This window comes from Typopeltis vanoorti, chromosome 1 (assembly GCF_054136105.1).
Source record: "Typopeltis vanoorti isolate ZY-2024b chromosome 1, IOZ_Tvanoo_1.0, whole genome shotgun sequence".
Taxonomy (NCBI): domain Eukaryota; kingdom Metazoa; phylum Arthropoda; class Arachnida; order Uropygi; family Thelyphonidae; genus Typopeltis; species Typopeltis vanoorti.
In genome coordinates, this window is record NC_143549.1 from 103,598,364 (window position 1) to 103,617,401 (window position 19,038).

General features: G+C 36.0%; 1 protein-coding gene across 1 annotated transcript in view; it reads right to left on the bottom strand.

Annotated features, from left to right (window-relative positions):
* LOC150110267 (armadillo repeat-containing protein 2-like) overlaps positions 1–17,194 on the bottom strand; it is a 236,473-nt gene extending 219,279 nt beyond the window's left edge. Inside the window, exons 1-2 of the mRNA XM_090395007.1 lie at positions 17,148–17,194; positions 16,428–16,478 (exon numbers count right to left, since the gene is read on the bottom strand). Of these exons, the coding sequence (XP_090251133.1) occupies positions 16,428–16,478; positions 17,148–17,194 (98 nt within the window). The remainder of the gene's footprint in view (positions 1–16,427; positions 16,479–17,147) is intronic.
* Positions 17,195–19,038: the final 1,844 nt, after the last annotated feature.

The following is a 19,038-nucleotide window of genomic DNA, read 5'->3' on the forward strand; positions in this document are numbered from 1 at the left end:
CTCATAAATATAGAGCTTTGGAAATATGGCAGAGAATATTTACATCACAGATTATTAAAATTAATAAATAACTGTTGGAGGAAATGCGAGATTCCATCAGATTGGTTAAAAACTAAGGTTATATCATTTAAGAAAGGAGAGAGATGAGCTGGCCTGGTTGGCTGAGTGGTTAGCGTATCTGCTCTCCAGCCAAAAGGCTGTGGGTTCGAATCCCACCATGGGCATGGATGTTTGTGATTGTCTGTGCAAATATTAGTGGTGGTGGACGGTAGCTGGTGTAGTTGCAGTTAGTAGTAGTTGGTGGATTGAGTGGTGGAGACAGAGAGCTGTAGAGTAGGTGCCCCCCCCTCCCTCCCTCGATGAGTCTGCGGGCTCCCTGGAGGTGTCATGTAATAATAATAATTGTAGGAATTACAGAGAAATAAGTTTATTGAATACAGGTTACAAAATTTACAGTAAAATCCTGCATAAAAGATGGAAATATTGCAAACAATCTACTCTCAGAAGAACAAAATGGTTTCAGACATGGAAGATCCTGTATAGACAATATTTATGTGCTAAAACAAATTATTGAAAAAAGACAAGAATTTAATTTAGAGACTATGAGAAAGCTTTTGATAACATACACAAAGAAAAACTATGGAATATAATGAAATAACAAGGATATCCACTACACTTGGTACAAAGTTTATATAAAGATACAAAAAATACAATTTTAATAACTTATGGCAACCTATGACAATAGCAGATTAAAAGTCAGTAAACCATAAATCATGTGTAATTACCATTATCTTTCACAAATGCAGTCATATAGTGCACCACATTTGCTGTGTTGGTAATAAATTAAGTAATAAATTAACAGAAGAGATTGAAATAAATCAGGGTGTCAGATGGGTTTGTAGCTTATCTCCAATTCTATTCAATATATATATATATTGATCACATTATTAAAATATGGAAAACAATAAAACAAGGTATCCAGTTAACCAGAAGAACTGTTATCAACACAATGCTGTATGCAGATGATCAGATTATTACAAGACAATGAAGATGACCTTGAAAAATCAGTTTGAATTAAACAAAATAGGTCAACAATACAATTTTAAAATGTCACAAAAGAAAACAAAAGTCATGGCGTTTAAAGGTTGGGATCATGTCTGATCAAAAATAGTTATATAAAATAAAATAACAGAACATATGACATTGTTTAATTATTTAGGCTGCATAATAACATATCTAAAGATAAAGATACAGATGAAAAAATAAAGAAATTTCAGAAAATCTGTGGAACGATTAAAAGGAAACTGAATAAAAAAACAAGATGAGAAATTCAGCTAAAATTTTATAAAATAATGGCCACTCCCACTCTGTTATATGGTTCAGAAACATGGACAGTTAAAAAGAAAGATGAAAGTAAAATACAAGCTGCAGAGACGAAAGTTTTAAGAATTAAAGGATGCACAAAACTGGACCGTATAAGATATGAAGACATCAGAAAATAACTAGATCTTTATAACTAGTTATTTTATATTCTATAACTATATACCACGATCTTAACATAAATGAAAAGATCATGGTATAGAGAAAATTTATCTAGTATGGAAAGATATTGGCGACCAAATGAGGTGAATAGATAGAGAAGGGGGGGGGGGGAGAAGAAGACCAGTGAAGCCAGAACAGGCAAATGCCTAATCCTTGAAGAGAAGGAGAAGAAGAAAGACCTCCAGAGAGTTAGGAACTCATCGAGGGGGGACCATACTGTTCGCATCAGCTGTCATACCTGTTTTTGAATTCATTCACGCTACTTGTGCACACAACATACAACAGCAATCCAATCCACTCACATACAATTCTAAAAATCTAGCCCTAACTCCCTTCTTGACCGCATTCCATGGATGCCCTTGCGTCCTTTCCTCATCCCCATAATATGAAAAATTCCATCTACTAAAATTCTATATAACCCTTTTAGAAGTTCGTATGTCTCAATCATATCACCCTTCTTTCTCCTGTTTGCTAATGTTTGCAACCTGCAATTTCTCAATCTGTATTCCGCAATCTTGATATTATTTTTGACACTCTCTCCACTGTATCAGCATCATCACAGAACCCAGGAGACCAGACCTGTGTGCAATAGTACAAGTAATTCTCGTGGAAAGGCTTAGATGTTGGTTATGCATTTTTTACTAAGTAATTTAAGGAAATTACAACGTCACTAGGATATAGATTAAAATAAATTTGAATATACTTCAATATTTCGGCAACATCACGTTGCCATTTTCAAGAAACTTAAGAACAAGACACGTGCATGTAGGTACAACAAACAGTAAATGAGGAAGAAGCAGAACGCTATTATTTCTCCTAAAGTCCTGATGGTGCCCCCTAGCAGGCAATGTTGGTATTCTTGGACATTGGGCTGAAGGTCTTCTGATGTAGGTTTCCCAAATTTGAGGCAGTCTCATGCAGCCAAATTTGTTGAGGTTTGGATTGTTTCTTAGGGCTGAAGATGATTCCATGAAAAGCCTTTCATACTTGTATTTACTACGGTATACTATCGTGGCTTTCTTCCACTATATTCTATGGCAGGTATCCAGTGCACGGTCAGCAAGACCATGGCAACGTGACGTTGTCGAAATATTGAAGTATATTAAAATTTATTTTAATGTATATCCTAGTGACGTTGTAATTTCCTTAAATTACTTAGTAAAAAATAGTACAAGTGAAGTCTTACTAAGGTCTTGTAAAAAGGCATGCACATTTTACATATGTATATTATACAAATTTATACATATTTTCTACACAAAAAATTACAAAAATAAAAACTTTTTTTTACCATCTGTAGTTTTGAATAACACAAATTTAAACTTTTGTAAAACAGGAATCTTTGTTTTTATGTGACTTAATCATTTGAAAGTATAAGGAGCTGTTACTTACTATTAATTTGTTTTGTGAGCATATCAGAGGTTACATGTTCACATTTTGCAAATGTCCCTGTTTGTTCAAATCTGTCAAATAACTTGGACATTTTGTGAATGTTCTATCCTTATGTGTGTATGTGCATGCATATGTGTGTGTGTGTGGGGGGGGTACTGTTTCATGGAAGCATATCAACCATCCAAACATGTTTTGTTGTGTGTGTGAAGAGAGAAGCAAACTTTTAAATTTCCAAAGTACCCCTTCCCTTAAAAAAGGTAAATGAAACTACTTTTGTTGAGGTATGAAATTAGAGCCTCTGTAGCTCAATTGGTGTCATCAGAGTTGTTTGATTCAAAAGACCCGAGTTCAAACATCTATGATGAGAACAATCTTGAGTTTCTGTGTTTACTTCCAGAAACTCAGGTTTTTCATCTCTCAAACAGGCAAACCAGTCCCATGAACACGTATCTACAGACATAAACCACTCATCCAGAGGGGATGCAGCAGTAGACTGCATTAAATTGCCTAAAACCCCAAATTAAGGAATTTAGGCAATCCTTCCAAGACAGGATTCAACCTGTCTCGGAAGTATGAGAATTGGATGGGCAAAGGAAATCGGGGCAGCATCTGGTATTTAATATATATTGTATTATGTGTTGATACTTCTAATAATAGCTAAATGGTCTTTATCAAATACTGTTTGCATTCCAAAGTACAAAAAAAGTGAAAGACCATTCAATGGACTGTTATTTGTACTTCAAAAATATATTATGCAGTACCACAAAGTATAATATCTAAACATACAGTACAATATCCAAATTTCCTGTAAGGTTTACCTACACAGTAAATATCTGCCAGTGTGAAGGCTAACAGATACACAGAGTTTAGATGATAAAAACAAAAAGTATTATACAATATTACTGACACTGCTGTCATTACTGAATGTAATTACAATTCAAAAAATGAACTCTACTGATGGAAAATTAATATGATAATGATACACTATTCAATTACCTTGTTCAAAGCATTATTTAAATATTTCCAGCAGACATGCACAATCATTTATATAATCTTTGTCAAAAAAAAATTAAAATCAATCTGAACTTTTGGATTTGTTGAAATTATTTGGAAAAAGAACAAAGTTATCAGTGTTCCATTGCTGAATGGTAATCAAGAAAGCAATATAAGTATACCGTAATTTTTATTAATTCCTCAAAGCAGAATTCAAAATTTGTATTACTTTGCAATAATGGGAATAAATACAATTCCATTCTAACAGTAACAGTAATAATAAACACCCAAGAGAATGGATATACAGAATAAGCTTGTGACATATATAGAATGAGTGGATGACGAACTCAGTCACCGAACTGAATACATCTTGACTACTGTGATAAGAATACATCTTGACTACTGTGCTATGGTATTGTCATCTGGGTTCTTGAAGTGAGTTGAGGAAGCACTTAGAAACCTGTGAAATTCTCACATAAAAACAGACTGAAGGAATGTGGTCATCAAAGTTTGAAAAAAGGAGTGGAGATATGACAGAAACATACAATTTTGTAAAGGGATCTTACATTACAGTAAATGATAATACATTTATCATTTACAAGGGGAAATTTTGTAGCTCATAGCAAGTGGGGGAATAACTGTGCCATACCTTGAAGGTGAGTAAGGGTGAGATCAAGAAGAATCTGAAGTCCAAATTCTTCTCAAGACTGGTGAGTAAATGGAATAAGATGCCAATGGACACTGTGAGTGCATCTTGTAGTGAATGTTTTCAAAGAAGAGGTAGGTTTGGGTGTTGATGGTTATTCATGACTTATTTTTAATAGTATTAACACCACTAAATTAACCATTTTATAAAATGATGTTTTATTAGCGGCTTATAGTTTGCTGTATTTCAAATCAGCATCATCTGAGCACAACACAGATGTATACACGACAGTTAGTAAGAGAAACAATACAATTATAATGGACAAAAGATCTAAAATGGGTGCTTAAGGGACAAAATGTCATAACTGAGAGGAGACACCCACATAGCCTTTAAAGGAATGCAGAGAATTGACCAGTGCTTCTGACCTAATGTCCAATCCTCACCTTCTCATGGTGCACCCTGTTAGGTATCTACCTAGATGCTGAATGAACAAGGATGGGCTGGCAATTTGGGATTTAGCCAACCAAATTGTATTCTTATTGAATTAAACCACAATACAAAATGATGGTACAACATGACAGAATTTCATGCCGACAGGGGGCGTTGCCCAATTCAACAAGGCCCTATTTTTTCAGCCAGGGAACCAGGGCAAACAGCAAAAAGTCAGCTACTGGAACAAATCTTAAAACACACCCCAATTCAACATCACCAGAGAGTTCAAGATCGGTACTATCAACATAAGAAGCCTGAATGGCAAAGAAATAGAGCCAGCTGAGGAATCTGATAAGTACCAGATCAACATAATACGGGTGACTGAAACAAAAAGACAAAAACAAATAAATACAAAATACTGAGCAATAAATATAAAATGTTATATTCAGGCAATGACAATCAAGGATAAGAAGGAATAGCTATAGTATTCAACACTAAATACGAGGATAATCTTCTTGAATGGCAGGCAATATCAAGTAGAGTGATATGGGCAAATATCAGAATGGAGAACTGGACAATGAGACTTATTTGTGCCTATGGTCCCACAAAAGGTTCTACCTTAGTAGAACCTTTTGTGTGGAGAAATTTTTTCAGTCTTTAGAGGAAAGCAACAGACACAATGAAAAAATAAATGTTGGTCCTAGTTGGGGATGTAAATAGCAGAGTAGGAAATTATTGTCAGACATACAAAAATATTTTGGGAAAATTTGGGGAAAAGAGAAAGGTAATAATAATAGCAAATACCTATTGGATTTCTGTTCAGGACATGGACTGGTTATCACTAACACCATGTTAATAACATAAAAATGTGCACAAATCCACATGGAGAGAAGAGGCAAGGAATAAGAAAAGTCTAATTGACTTTTCTTATTCCTTGCCGCGTTGATGGAGATGATTGGTAGTCGAGGTTTGGTGCAGGTGGAGACAGTTGTATAGTAGGCGTCCTCCCGCGATGAGTCTTCGAACTCCTTGGAGGTGTCACGAATAATAATAATAATAATTTGGTCGGCTAAATCACAAATTGCCAGCCCATCCTTGTTCATTAAGCATCCAGGTAGATACCTAACAGAGTGCAAATAATGTTGCTTGACACCTCCACCATTTAAGAATACAGCAGTAAAACAGTGTTCTGTAGGCTAGCCACAGATAGTACATGGAATAAAACCTGATAGAATTGAATCAGAAGGCTTCCTGGGCAGTAACAAAAAATACTACAGCCACTCACTCTGCCAGATGATGCCTCTAGAGAGTCTTAGTATGGTGGTATGAAGGGGAAAACATAGTACCATTGTCTGGACAGCAGATTGGATTTCCTCAGTTCTTTAGGTGTTCATCTCATATTGCATGTCCCTACTCTTTATTAAATCCTTTTTCCATAAATCAATGAAAAACAATATAATGAAACCGATTTTGCTGCAGATACAAAAAAAAAAATAAATAAATAAATAAAATAAATAAATAAAAAAAATTCCACAAGAAACAGCACAAAAATCATAAGAATCCAATCACCCCCCCCTCTCAAAAAAAGTAACAAAACCACAAAACAAAACAATATAAAACCCACAAACATTACAGATTCTTAAAAACATCCTCCACATTCACTTCACCAATCATTTACAGCCTTAAGAGCACACAAACGATGTATACTACCACATCCAGTTATCCAAATCTATTATTTGTAATGGAAGCTTTAACTGGTAACATCAGCACTGTTATCCATCTGTGCACCCAAATTAAATTACACTTTACAAATTTCCTTCTGCTACAGGGTAGGGTTTGTGCATTCATCAGACCTGACATCCTGTCAGAAAATGCAAAACCTTGAATCCCCCCCCCCACCTACTTTGGCTAAAAATTTCTTTCCCCAAACCATGCTGCATTCATTCAAACTTTACAAATTCTGATAACCACTCTGACTACCTATCTCTAAAGTTTGATTTTCTGTAGTCAAGATACCCAAATAGTGTTATCATCTTCCTTGAGAATTTCAACATCCACAACTTAAACTGGCTTCCCTTTTCTCAATATCCCTGTCCACTTGATCAATGAACAGGGATATTGAGGCATTTGCTATTAGCAATGACTTAATACAGTCAATCTTCCCACTAGAATACCAAACAAACATCACCATCCTGTTAACACCACCACACACCTCTTCTTAATAAGCTCTCCTCCCAAATACACTATAAGTCTCAGTTTTTTCCCTCTTGACAATGCAGACCAGGACCACATCCAAGTTTATTTGCTATGGAACAACTTTTACCCAGCCATTACTGTTTCTATTCTCTTAATCCATACATCTGATCAGCCTGAATAATAGATATGATTGTTACAGAAATGAAGGCTGTTATCCTAAATTCCATACCATATTCCTGGCTACTATCCAAGCTTTGGTTTTCCAATGAGTCTGCCAAAAAAGTTGAAGAAAAAATTCATCATATCATATAAGTTCATGAGACTAAAACTCCAGCATCACAGCTTATACATCAGCTTGCAAAAACTGCAAAAAATGTCAATAAATCTAAATATGATTTTGCAAGGACCAAATGTCACAAACTTGTCTACTATCCAAATGTCAGCCAAGCCTCATGGTCTCCTGCCAAGGCTACTGAGTACAACTTTTGCCCATCCATGTTTCCACTACTCTCACATACAGGTGGTAACATTGCAGCATCACTAAAAACAAGGATAATTACTGGCACCACTTTTCTCCTCCAACTCTTGCTTGGATGACTAAGGCAAAGCAAGAGTTGGAGGAGAAGAGTGGTATCAGTAATTCATCCTTGTCTCCTGACTTCATCAAGAACTGCTCCCCACATGCCATCCCCTAGTCTTCAGTCAGAGAGAAATCAAAAGAATCCTGAATAACTTGGACAGCACCACATAAATCAGTGCTGATGCCATCCTCCCCTACTGTGCTTCAGACCTAATGGCAATCATATATCGTCTCTTCAATCCTCTTCAACTAATATCTGTCCTACAGTAGGGTAACAAGCCTTACTTAGATCATTCAAAAAAAAAAAAAAAAAAAAAAAAAAAAAAGAGTCAAATAACAAATTACCATCCAATTCTCTTAGAAACCATGAAGAAAGTCATCAATAGACAACTTCTTTACCACCTGAAAGCCAAATAACTAATTACTTAGTAGCAATATGGATTCTGTCACTCTCCATCTACAAATGTTCTGCTAGCCTTCACCACCAACCTTCAGGCACAAGCCATGGACAGGTTTGAGAAACTCATGTAATTGTTCTTGACATTTCTAGGATACTGATAAGCTATGCACAGAAACCTGGCCATAATCTTATCAAACCAAGGGTTTATACACTTTCACACTTTGGTGATGACAGTACATTCTATTCTTCTTCTTCCTTATCTGAGGAAACTTGTACTGCCAAATCATTAGAAATCTCAAGATCTTCTATAACCAATGTCCTAAACTCTGATCTCCATGCTATGCTTAATTTTTTATTATTTTATTTATTTATTTTTCATGCTGTTACCAATAAAGGCACTACTAACAGCATAAAGCCTTGTGTTACAAACTGCTCAGTGAAACAGATCTTTCTTGGTTCTTTCTCTTTGGCTAGTACATTCATATAGAAACTTCATGGGACTTCACTGATATCTCAAAATTCAAATAATAACATCTCTGTTTAAAATTTCGGCTACTAGAGGGTCATAAAGTGTGTTGTGTTGGTAAGGAGCTCTGGAAAAGATAAGTCCATTTTCAGTAATAATTGACAATATTTCTTGAATTTTAATGTTGAACTATTTATTTTTGAGATCAAAGCGTGTCTACGTGATTTATTAAATTGTTAGATTTATTATTTATTAAATAGAACACAACAGCGGTACTCACGAGGTCAACCATGCAGACGCCAACCGGTGTGACTAGGAAAGCACTGCAAAAATCAAGTGGCATCAAGGAAATACTTTTTGAAATTGATTTAATGTCATGAGTGTAATATATACGTGGTGGATTGTAAGGGATGTATTTGTGAAGAGAGAGAATGGATGGGAGATGAGGGAAGGTATGGATTTGTAGGAAGTGAGATATATTATTAGACCACAAGGCAATAAATGCGAAACAGATTCAAAAGATAAAAGATGGCATAAATGAAAGAAATGAAAAGAAAATGAAAGCTAGTCAAACTGAGGGAGGGAAAGAATGTACAAGATAAAGTTAGCAAAAGTAAGAATATAGAAGCGAAAGTTAGTGAAAGCAAGAATGAAGAAGCAAAAGTAAGAATATAAAAGTGAAAGTTAGTGATAAGGAAGCAAAAGAAAGTATGAATGAGAAAATAGAAGTATGGTGTGGAAGAACAAGAGTTTCGAGGCTACAGGAGTGAGTGACAGAGAGTGAAATTGTCAGACTGCAAGATTTGATGAAACAGTTATTGAAAATGAAAAATGAAATGAGGAATATGCGGAGTGATATGAGACGTTTAATGGAAACTAATGATAGGTGTGCAAAAGAATAGAATGAAAGAAAAAAGGATAAAAGAGGTGACGAGTGACTCCAGGATAGCAGTGTAGGGATATTCCATAGTTAGAGAATTAGATAATGTGAGAATCCATAAGGTCTGCAATCCAGGAGGGAGAACAAACAGGATAATTCAGGCATTCGATATGAGGAGGAAACAAGCAAGAGAACTTGTGGTGGTTGTGGGGACAAATGATTTAAGTGAACATAAGGAGAATGTAAGGGTGAATATCAGGAGGCTATTGAGAAGAGTGAAAGATAACAGTGTAGTGGGAAAGGCTGTCAGTGTGTTGCTGAGGTATGATAATGATGAGTTGAGATGGAGAGCTGGAATTGTGAATGGTATGCTAGCAGAGCTGTGTGAGAGAAGGGAATACAGTTTTTGAATGTATGGCATGTGTTTGAGAGAAGAATGGAATTATACAGGAGTGATGGGTTGCATTGACTAAATAATTGACTAAATAAATGACTTTGGAGTGAGTGTTGTTAGATGGAAGTAAAGTGCATGTGCTGTACGCAAGAGATCAAAAGTAAGAGATGAAGTGAAAGATCAGGAGAGTGGTATAGGAGCGACAGGAGTGCTTGGCAGTGGAAATGATGGCAGTGTGTGAGAGAACAAGAGAGAGAATGGGAACAAAGAGGAACAGGGAAATGAGGGTAGCCCAGGTGGACAGGGAGACATGGCAAATGGAGAGTGGATGTTAAAAGTAGCCATGAATGTATGTATGAAGGTGGAGTATACTGCAATGTAGGCGGGGAAGAATGAGCAGATATATGTGGTAAGTGGTGATACAGGTGACTGGACAAAGGCAGATGTGGTGGAGAAATCACAACCAACCAGTGGCTTGGATAGAACTGGTTACAGACCTAAAAATGAACTGCTGTGTTTGTTTACAAATGCTAGAAGTATCAGAAATAAGGGGAGGGGGATGAAATGATTTCAGTAATTGAGTTTATTTGACCCAAAATCAATGGAATAAGTGAAACATGGCAGAATGAAGATGATATCATAATGGGAATAGAAATGGAAGGATACAGTATTATTTGAGAGGATAGAAAGAGCAAGAAGGGAGGAGAAGTGCTGTTGATGATAACTTGATAGCTGGAGAATTAAGTCCACATAAGATAGACATGAAAGAGGGAAATAGTGGCACTGGTTATGAGGCAGTGTGTAATGTGAAAGTTGACATATATAGTTGGATGTTGCTATAGGCAAGGGAATGTGGAGGGTGGTGATGAAGAAATGTATAAACAACTTGGATTAGTGAACAAAGGAAAGATAATTATTATGGGCAATTTTAATTATGGTGGTATAGAATGGAATGAAGAAATAGCATTTGAAACAGAAAAAATGAATTTCTTGAGAGATAACTATCTCAGGCAGTATGTAAAAGAGGACACAAGAGAATTGAGAGTTTTAGATCTGATCATATCATCAGAGAATGTTATTGTAAGGGGGGGGGGTCACACTTTCCACCAGTTGGTGAGAGTGATATGAAGCGATCACCTGGGTTGTGGCTAGCCATATGCAGATTTCTGTGATGAAAGGATATATGTGGAATTATAAGGTTGATGATTATGACAAACACAGGTGACAGCTTGGAACTATAGCATGGAATGAGGAGTTGAGCAGTAAAGAAATAAATGCTGCTCAGGAACTGACAAAGGAATACATAACAGTATCAATGTGTGAATGTATTCTGAAGGCCAAAAGGCTGAATAAGGTAGGTGTAAAATGGATGAATGAGTACTTAAGCATGAAATCTGGAAACAGAAGGTAGTACTTTCAAAACAGTACAAGATAAATAATGGTAATAATCAGTTTCATGAAGTGTGTGAATAACGAGCCAAGAGAGAGTGACTCAGTTAATAAGGAGAACGAATGTGCTGTAGGAGCAGAAATTGGCAAATCAGGTGAAGAAAAACCTTACAGAGTTTTTTAGATATGTAGCAAGTAGAAGGAAGAATGATCATGGTAACATGATGTTAATAGTGGATGAAAATGGCAGAATGGTAATTGCGGCAGAAGACACTGATGCGGTATTCAGTGATAAGGGTGTTTTATCCTGATCAGGGTGGAATCATGAGGAGCTTAAGTGTAGAAGACACAGGAGAGGATGGCTTAATTGTGAGTGAGCAGGAGATATTTGAGGAAATAAATAACCTCAATGTCAATAAGGTGATAGGATTTGATGCCATATCACATGTCTTAAGGGAATGTTCCAGGGAATTGGCAGCAGCATGCTTGTTTAATAAGTCTTACAACAGCACAGGTTCCAAGGGAGTGGTAAAATTGTTCTATTGCATAAAGGTGGTGAAAAGGCTATGACTTCAAATTATAGGCCAATCTGTATATCTGGAATTGTAGTGAAGGTACTACAGAGATTGGTGAGAAGTAGGATACAGAATTGTTTTGAAAACAGCAGTATTCTCTGTGGTTATCAGAGAATACAGCTGTATTCTCTTAACACGTGCAAAAACGTTTGAAAGGATCCCACATGACAAACTATTAAATAAATTGACACAGATGGGATTATTCAACACAAAATACGAGGCTGATCTTCTTGAATGGCAGTCAGTCTCAAGTAGAATAATGTGGGCAAATATGAGAATGGGGAACTGGACAATGAGACTTATTTGTGCCTATGGTCCCACAGAAGGTTCTACTAAGGTAGAAGTGGAGGAATTTTTTGAGGCTTTAGAAAAAGCAACTGACACAATGAAAAAGGAAAAGTTGGTCCTTGTTGGGCATCTAAATAGCAGAGTAGGAAATGATTGTGAGACATACAAAAATATTTTGGGAAAATTTGGAGAAAAGAGCAAAGCTAATAATAATAGCAAATATCTGTTGGATTTCTGCTCAGGACATGGACTGGTTATTACTAACACCATGTTCCAACATAAAAATGTGCACAAATTCACATGGAGAGAAGAGGCTAGGAATAAGAAAAGTCTCATTCACTATGTTATTGTTGATAGTGATGCTTTCTCCCTGGTGCAGGACACCAGAGTGTACAGAGGATTTGAAATTGGAAGTGATCACTATTTGGTCTTGAGCAGGATAAAATTGAATTTCATATTGAAAAGAATAACATGCAAGAAAGTTTTAAAGCGAATAAAAGTTGAGCAACTCTCAGATGTGAACTGTAGACTAAAATACACAAAGATTATTGAAAAGAAAATGAAAGAGTTTGAGAACAGGAATCAAACCTTGGAGATTCAGTGGCAAACTCTGAAGAAAACATTGATTGATTCTGCCAGAGAGGCATGTGGTGAGGTTGTCTGCAAGGATAAAAAAATCAGAACTCCCTGGTGGACACAGGAAGTTAAAGAGGCAGTGAAGGAAAAGAAGAAAGCATATCAAAAGTTCCTGTCAAATAAGTCAGCTTGTGCTCTTAGAGAATATAGAGACAAATGCAAGAATGCTAAACACTGTGTAAAACTAGCTAAACAAAAGTCATGGGAGGACTTTGGCAAGAATATAGAAAATAAATATCAAGAAGGTGGCAAAATATTCTGGAGGTTGTTGAAGAAGCTTAGGAATGGAGGAAAGAGTGCTGTAAAAGGAGTTAGAGATGACAGAAGGTGACATGAAAACGGGAGAAAAAGATATCCTTGAAGTATGGAGTAATTACTTTGAAAAACTGCTAAATGAAACAAGCAGTAATGATAGCACAGTGGCAAAAAACACTGACCAGGCATGCAGTCAGGAATACATATCCATACTTGAAGTAGAAAAAGCCATCAAATGCTTGAAATGTGGAAAGGCAAGAGAAGTAGATGATATTCGACCAGAAATGCTGAAGTATAGTGGTATAAGAGTCTTACAGTGGCTGCACTGCATAGTTCAGAAAGCCTGGACAGAGGGACGAATTCCTGATGATTGGAATAGAGCTCTCATGGTACCAATATATAAAAAGGGAAATAAAATTGAATGTGAGAATTACAGAGGTATTTCCCTACTGAGTGTTCCTGGCGAGATCTATGCAAGTATACTTGAGAAACGGTTGAGAAGAATTGTGGAAGAAAAGCTTGGTGAAGAACAAGCTGGATTCATGCCAAATAGAGGCTGTAAGGATCAGATCCTCACTTTACGACAAATAGTCGAGAGAGCATGGGAATATAAGAAAGATCTGTATTTAAGTTTTGTCGATTTGGAAAAGGCATATGACAAGGTGCCAAGAGAGAAGCTATTCAATACGGTGCATTTATATGGTGTCAATGGGGCATTATATCAAGCAATACTTAGTCTTTATTTGAGTTGTAAGTCAGCAGTTAGAATTGAAGGAAGTACAAGAAGATGGTTTAATGTTAAATCTGGTGTGAGACAAGGATGTACATTATCCCCTCTGTTATTCATTATCTATATGGATCACATTATGAAGGAAAGTGGTATTATACATGATATCAAAATTGGAGATGTTAATGTCAGCTCTTTGCTTTATGCGGATGATATTATACTTCTAAATAAATCCGCTACAAGTGTGCAAGATTCTCTGACTAAATTGAATAGCTGTTGTAATAGATATGGTATGAAGGTCAGCAATAAAAAGACAAAGACAATGAAAATAGGCAGAATCATTGAAAATGTCAACTGTGTTGTGAATGGAGAACCTGTGGAACAAGTAAAACATTTCAGCTACTTAGGCACGATTTTTAGTGAAGATGGTAAATTAAATATAGAAATAGACAACAGAATCAGCAAAGCTGGTATGGTGGGAAGCCAAATGAATAAATTCATATGGAATAAGAGAGAAATTAGTCGGAACACTAAATTAGCTGTATACAAGACAGTGTTCAAACCAGTTTTAACTTATGGATCTGAGAGCTGGGTCAGAAGTAAAACACTTGACCAAAGACTAGAGACCACAGATATGAGAATCCTCAGAAAGATTATAGGTGTGAACAGATGGCATGAATGGCAATATCATATTAAAAATGAGGATATTAGGAAAGAACTTGACATTGTCAGCATCCAGGAAGGCGTTAGCAGAGCTAATCTCAGGTGGTATGGTCACTTAAACAGAATGGGCGAGGAAAGATTAGCAAAACAAGTGTTCTCTGCCAGGTTGGCAGCAAAACGACCCAGAGGAAGACCAAGATATAGGTGGATTGATGCAGTACAACGTGCCTTAGACGATAGAAATATAAGATCTGATAATGTTGGAGTCTTGACAAGTAACAGACTGATTTGGAGGAAAATTGTAGATAGGAAGTTAGTAATGATGTAATTTTTTTCATGTAGTACTATCATATCCTGTACACCCTTTGAGGGTACATGGCAAGAATTTGATGATGATGATGATGGGGGGATTGGATAACAGACTTCTGAATTGAATCAGTGATCGGCTATCAGATAGGTATCAGAAAGTTGTATATGGGGATGTGGTATCCAATAAGGGGAAGGTCACTAGTGATGTACTGAAGCAGTCAGTTTTGGGACCATTGTTGTTCAATTTGTATGTTAGTGATATTGGGATGGGTTTAATGAGTGATATGCAAATGTTTGCAGATAACGCAAAATTGGAGAAAGCAATGCAGCGTCAAGCAGATGTTATGGTTTTTACAGGAGGACCTTTAATGTATTCATGTATTGCATAAATGGGCTGGTAAGTGGAACTGCCAGTTCAATCTTGCAAAGTGTAAGGTTTTTTAAAATTGGTAAGCAATGATGGGAATCTTTAAAGAAGGTAGAGGAAATGAGAGATCTAGGAGTGGTGGTGGTGGGCAAGGACCTGAAGTTCAGGTGCCACATTGCACAAGTTGTGAAGACATCACATTGGATAATGGCAATGATATGGAGGATCCTGACATGCAGAAATAAGGAAGTTATGATGCCATTGTATAAGGATTATTGTTAAAGATTGGGTCACTGGGTTTTCATGGTGATAAGGATATATTAGAAAGGGTCCAGAGAAGATTCACAAAGGTGGTCAGTGGTCTTTGGAATGTGAAGATAGATTGAGAGAATGCAAATTGCAAAAGCCTCATGAATAGGAGGAAGAGGGGGGGGAATATGATTGAGACATATAAGCTAATCAAGGAGTATTATCAAATTGACATGGAAGAGATTTTTCATAGAATGGGGGGGTAGAACAAGAGGCCATCACTGGAAACTGTATAAAAAGAGGGTGTGAGCAGAAGGTTATTTGCATAGAGTTAGTGAGTGGAATGCATTGCTTGAGTAGACACATTGAATCATTTTAAGGTGTAGATGGATGAGCATCGTGTGCAATAGTGTGTACCTCCAATGATGGGTCTCTGACTCCATGGAGGTTGGATGTTAATAATATTTTTTGTTTTATTATCTCTGAAATATTTACATATATATACAATAATCTTCTTGAGTGACATGCCAACATGTTATTTTACCAAGTACAGCAAAGTGCTGCAGAATGGGGTTCATTTTCCATGTTAGATTTCTATAAAAGAAAAAAAACAAATTAATTTAATAATGTTATTATTAAAATTAATGATTATATTTGCTTTAATATTAGTATTTAAGTGCTGTAACTACAGCACTTAAATGTAATAAATGGACTTTTTTTGGTTTTGTGTTGATCTCAGTTGAGATGTAAAGTCTCAACTTGCATCCTTGAAGCTTTTTATTAAGCTTATCTGAGAAATAATAATAATAATAAAAAACTTTATTTTAAACAAAGCAGATTCAGTATTCATCAACTAACTAATAAATGAATACAACATGGCCAAATTTAAGGATCTTCAGTCTGCTGGCTCTAAGGATTAAGTGTTTTTATTAAGTGATTCATTTAGATAAGTGATGTAAATGAGGTAGGGATTTTAGTATATCTATGCAATACTTAATGCTTAAAAGTAATGTTCATAAATGCAGTTTAAATAAAAATGTTAAATATTTACCTTACACTGCTTGGTGGACGTGGAGTTTTCCTTTTTTCTCCAAATAAAATCCTGAAAAAAAATTTTGTGTTAAATTAAGAAGCATTAATTGAAAAAAAAAAAAAAGATATATTATAAATAGGATATTCAGGATATTCAAGCCAAAGGTTTTTTTTTTTTTTTTAATGTACAGAGAGTGGCATAAAAGTAATGGGACTGAATTCAAACAGGGCAAAATATGTATAAGGAATATATCTTCTTACTTGTGTCACATATCCCTGAGGAACTGAATAAAAGTCTGCTTGAATTTGTACTCACCAATTCAAAGGAAAGGGATGAGTAATGCACACCTGCTTGTGACCAACAATGATCTTATTCTATTTGTACTTTGAATGCTGTATAAGGAGGCACCTTGTCAGGCAATTCTTCAACCAGAATGTTTCGAATTTGGCTGCCTATGCTTATTTCTTGCCAACAAATGTTTCTATATTTTCATGTAATAATTCCTGGTAATGGTCTTTCCTTCTTGCACAAATTTCTTATTAATTCCTTTGTGTTAAGCAATATTTTGATATAATTTCTAGAAGCCTTTCTGGTCTTGTTGAGATTGGTATTCACAAATTTGCACTTTGTCATTTGGTCTCAGGATCATATTGGAGACACTAAAACCCCAATAATAATGCTGTTTAGGAAACTAGGCTCACTATCAGCAGTTTGAACAAAAGAAAACAGTGAGCAAACTTTGTGCAAATTTCTCTTTCTCCCAAGTCTGTTGTAATTATGGACATTATTAATTCTTTATTCACACTTAACTCACGTGCAGCATTCTCGGGGTTAATCAGCAATTATTCATCAGTAAACTGTGTGTGAAACTAACAACGATGAGAATATCTGCTAAATCCTCTCTTCCCTCTTTAAAATGATTGAACTATCAAAATTCATAGTGAAGAATTTATGGAGACAAAAACACACGTATTGGAGTAATTATTTTATTTATAATTAAGAAAATAACACTCAAGGTTTTGATCTCTGTATTGAGGTCATTATCATCAGGAAAATATACATATGCACAGGACACAAGCTACATGCCACTACACAAAAGCAAGATAAATCTAAATGCTTTGGTAAGTGTTTACCCAAGCCTGACCTCTGGTGAAAAAAAATAATAATAAATAAAAGATATATAAAAATATAAATTGATTAACAAAATAAAATATATTTTTATACATATGAGTATAGTAATATACAGATGATAGAAAAAAAAAAAAAAACTGTAATAAATAAAAATGAAGTTTTATAGCAGAACTATATTAAGCATATCTCTACAGTCCTCTTATATTAAGGATTTTTGGATTGGAATTCTGCCATCATTTTCTTAGGTTGCAAATGAGTCATCCAGATTCTTGGAATTACTAATCCATAATTCTTGTTTAGATTGAGATGATGTTTCAGCATCTGAGCAGCTTCCTTGAAACCAGGTTTTGGTGTGGTGTAGGGACTTGGTGCCTTTCTAGTTGATTCTGTGATATGTTAGAAGTGCATGGGCTGACAGGCATGCACCACATTAAATTCCTCCACCATGGTGGAGGAATTTAATGTGGTGCTTATGTTCATCTTTTCTGATTGGGATGTTGCACCCTGTTTCCCTTATGTAGAGTAGGTTGCAGGTGCACGGAATTTGGTAAACCCCTAGGTGAGCAAGGTAGGGAAAAGGATATTTGGATGAGCTGAGTATACTTCTTACTTTTGCAGAAGGTTTGAAGGTTGCCTTAATGTTGTATTTATGTAGTGTTCTATCTATTTTTTTTGGCCGCCTGGTCAGCGTATCTGCTCTCCAACCAAAAGGCTGCAGGTTCGAATCCCACCATGGGCATGATTTTTGTGATTGTCTGGAAAATGCGAGTGATGATGATGGGCGGGTGGTAGATGGAGTTGGTGTAGATGATGATGGTAGTTGCGGTATGTTGTAGTTGATGGATTGAGTGGTGGAGACAGAAAGTTGTAGAGTAGGTGCCCTCCCTCGATGAGTCTTTGGACTCCCTGGAGGTGTTACGTAATAATAATAATATACTGAATGGCATTATTGTGGAGGATCTTGTGAACTGTTTTTTTTTTTGTTGCAGCCATTTTTATAAACATTCGCCTAATAATTTCATATACTTTGTTCAGCGCCTGCTCACTAGAGCAAATTGTTAGGGCTCTATGTTCAAGGGTGCTGATGATCCCTAGTTTTTCTGTTGGATGGTGGTATGAATTTTTATGTATGTATTGGCCTGTGTGTGTGTGTGTGTGTGTGTGTGTGTGTGTGTGTGTGTGTGTGTGTGTGTGTGTGTGTGTGTGTGTGTGTAGGTTTGTGGTAGACCATGAATGGGAGGCAGCCTATGGGAAGGCATGTTACAAGTGTGTCTAGAAAAGCAAGAGAGTTATTGTTTTCAATCTTGATAGTAAATTGGATATGCTTGTGTTGTTTGTTCAGGTGGCTTAGGAATGTATTTAATGTTTCACAGCTGTGGAGCCAAATGGTAAAAATACCATTAACATATCTGAGCCAGACTTTGGGCTTTAGGCTTGATAAATCTAGAGCTCATTACATGAAGTCTTCCATGTACAAGTTAGATGGAGGAGGAGGGGA